The 3,521-nt window shown below is 53.1% G+C and overlaps 1 protein-coding gene across 1 annotated transcript in view; it reads right to left on the minus strand.

Annotated features, from left to right (window-relative positions):
• The window catches only part of TTLL3 (tubulin tyrosine ligase like 3), a 29,152-nt gene extending 27,196 nt beyond the window's left edge, over positions 1-1,956 (minus strand). The window contains 1 exon segment of the mRNA XM_009200261.4: positions 221-1,956. Within this exon segment, the coding sequence (XP_009198525.3) occupies positions 221-611 (391 nt within the window). The 5' untranslated portion in view covers positions 612-1,956.
• Positions 1,957-3,521: the final 1,565 nt, after the last annotated feature.

The following is a 3,521-nucleotide window of genomic DNA, read 5'->3' on the forward strand; positions in this document are numbered from 1 at the left end:
TGCGGAGTAGTGGCGGGGTAGACTGGGCCTGGGCCTAGGGTCTCGGCCCAGGATCTTTTCTCGCCGCCGATAGCCACGCCTCTTCTCTGCCTCCGGCCTTCATCCGGATGTCCACCCTTAGCCGCTCTTCTCCCGACCCCCATTCCCTCCCTCCACCCCAGCATCTTGTCGTCCTCGCAGCCGCTGTAGGCCAGAGTGAACGGGCCGCACGGGGCCTCACCATCCTGCGGAGAGGGGTCATCCAGGACCGGGGTGTGCGGGGGGCCGAGGGGGCGGGGATCCGCGGCGCCCTGGGCGTGGGTGCCTGGGACCAGCGTCTTGAAGGCGCGGCCGAGGCGGCGCGCAGGAGCGGGGCTGCCCGCCTGGCATCTACCGCCTGCGTGACCCTCCTCGGGCTGGGCAGAGGCAGGGCCGGGCCATGGCAGCCTCCTGGGTGGACGGAACTCGGAGCGGCGGGCCAAGGGGAAACTGGTGCGTGGCTCGAGCGGCTGCGGCTTTCGCAGCCAGTTGCACACCGGGCCGCCCCCCTGGCGGTACCAGGAGGCCGAGACCCGGCGCCCGGGCCCCAGCTCCCCAGCGCTCAGGAGCAGCGGCGCGTCGGGGCCCTGCATGCGCCCCTCGCAGCGCTCGCCGTCCCAGCGCCCCTGATCCCGCCTCCCCTCCGCGTCGCTGCCTCCTCTCCCGGGAAGGTCCTGCCTAGGCTCGAGCCTTGTCCTCCGTTCCAAGCCCCGCCCCGTTTGCTATTGCCTTGGAAACCATTCCCTGGGCACCATCAGACCCCTCGGGGTTGGTTGGGGGCTGCGGTGGGCCCCGGGGCAGTCAAGCGAAGGCTTCCTCAGGACCTGGGGCCTCACCCACACCCTTGATGAGTGGAGCACTGAAGGCGGAAGAGAGCACTGAGCCCCAGTTAGTGTCGCGGTTCCTTATCCAGTACTTCCTGGTGCCACCGGCCCTGGGGTTTGAGCGATTCTACAGTATTTATAGGCGCTAACAAATGGCCCCTGACCTCATGGAGCTTACAGCCCAGTGAGGGGAATAAAAAGTAACAAAGGAAGGGAATAGTTACAGGTATAATAAGGGCAATGAACAAGCAGAGGTGAAACCAGGAAGAGGACGCATTTTAGATAAAGTGGAGGTAGAGGATGTCCTCTCTGAAGAGGTGACACATTTAAGCTGAAGATGTAAATGCGAGGAGTCAGGAGTCACCAGGGAAAGGGGAGCAACAGCACTTCAGGGAACAAACAGTCCCAGCAACAGCCGAGAAGGGTTAAGAACTACAAGACAGCCAGAGTGGCTGGAGCCTGGCGAGGACAGATCAGACCTGCTGGGCCTGGCAGATGGGCCTAGGGTAAGGTCCTTAGCGAGGGCAGCATATGGGGGTAACACGAAAGTGCAGAGCACACCCTCCCCAGGAACTTGGAAATGGAAAAACTGATCATCATTTGAGTCAACTGTGAAAGAAATGTAATAGATCAGAACAGTTATGCCTGGCCCCCAGGCTAAGACTGTAAGCAACCTTTTTGGAAGCACTGGCAAAGTATTATCCTCAAAAGTCACAGGGGAGATAAGGTTCCAAGATGTTAAACAATTTGCCTCAAATCACAGAGCAGAGGCAGCATTGCAACCCAGGTCTGACTCCAAAGCCTGTCTCTTAAACACCTGTATGTTATCACACAGAAGGTTGCCTGTTAGTCACAGAAGGACCACACAGGGACAGTTTGAAAGGCCAACTCTAGCAGTGCCCATGCAGGCAGAGTTGAAGAGAGTACCCTGGTCAGAGCCCAGCTTTGTTAGTCACTGGGGAGATGTGCTCTTAAGTGAAGGTGGATCCCCCACCTTTCTGTCCAGCTGACCCCAACCCCCTTTAGCTGATGGCTGGACTTCCCAAAAAGCACATCCCCAGGAGAGGTGATTTAGGGAATTTGGACCCTGGGAGAGAGATACGTGACAAATGAGGGTTGTGGCTGGCTCACCCAGGCAATGCTCTCCTGTGAGGGTTGTTGAGTGACCAGCTGCTATACCCTATTAGTCACCCAGTTTCACTGTGACCACCTTTAACATTCACTGCAAAGCTAGAACATAGCCATGTGCCCTGGAGGAGGGAACATCTAATTCAGAGGGGTAGTGAGGTAGGTCACAGAGGTAATGTCACAAAGGGGATGATAACACTTTGGGAGGCTGAGGCGGAAGGATCACCCAAGGCAGCCCAGGCAACATAGCGAGAACTAAAAAAAACAAAAAACAAAAACAAAAAAATTAGCTGGGCGTGGTGGCACAAGCCTGTGGTCCCAGCTACTCAGGAAGCTGAGGTGGGAGAATCACTTGAGCCTGGAGAAGCTGAGGCTGCAGTGAGCCACGATTGCACCACTGCACTCCAGCCTGGGTGACAAAGCAAGACCGTCTCAAAAATGGAAAAAAAAAAAAAGGTGGCGGGGGAGAGGGGCAATAGCTGTTCAGGTTGCCCTCGCGCCCTCCTGCCTTTAACATCACCTTGTCCACCCCATCAAGAGAGACCCCTCTGGCCATCTGGAGGAATCCCTTTTCAAAGCTCAGCTCAAAGGTTAACCCTTCTTGAAGCTTACCCTGACACCCTCTCCTATATTTACCCCTTGGCCCCCAGACTTCCAATATTAAACATAAAACACTTCAGTGAACCTTTTACATACCTAGCCCTTTTCCTGGACCTCCAAGTCTCTTCAAGGCAAGGATAACATCATGAACACTGGAAATTATTCAACACCCCAGCCACTGGGCTGGTGAACAACTACGGTTGTCAGTACCTGTGTGGCAGGGACCATGTCAGATTGTTCATATTCATTATCTCTACTTTATAGACTAAGAAACTGAGACACAAAATAGAAATAACTTGACCAAATTTGTCAAGAAGAATCAGGACTCAAACACAAGGGTTTTTTTTTTTTTTTACTTCGAGGTGTTACTAAGGTATAGTACTATCCAATGGAACTTTCTGCAATGATAGGAATCTCTATGTATGTGTTGTATATGCTCTGTCTATATATGCTGTTATACATGGTACAGTCATTGGTAGCTGTTAAGTTGCCAGTGGGACTAGGGAACTGGATTTTAAACTTTATTTAATTGTAATAATTAAAATTTAAATAGCCACTTGTGGATGGTGATTACTGTTTTGGCACAGACAAAAGTCTACTCTCTTGCTCACTGGCTAGATTTGGGGCAAGTTATTACATCTCATATTTGGAATCACAGTTTCCTTATCCACCAAATGGGAGCACTGTTTCTCTGAGGTTACTTTTTAGCCCAAGTAAGTTCATTATATGAAAAGCACCCAAGCTCTGTATAGGCAGAGAGAGCAGTTTCAGAAATGAATGGTGCCTGGACTACAATGAATGGAGTCTCTGGGTTGGGGCCCCTGGTAGGAATAATGGCGGGACCAATCATGAGATTGCACCCAGTGGGGAGCTCCAGGCACAATTACCAGCCATCTAGTCTCAGGGAAAAGAAGCCCCACCTCCCCTCCTTTCATACACACAGACAGCAAA

The sequence above is a fragment of the Papio anubis genome, chromosome 2 (genome assembly GCF_008728515.1).
Source record: "Papio anubis isolate 15944 chromosome 2, Panubis1.0, whole genome shotgun sequence".
NCBI classification, from domain to species: Eukaryota; Metazoa; Chordata; class Mammalia; order Primates; family Cercopithecidae; genus Papio; species Papio anubis.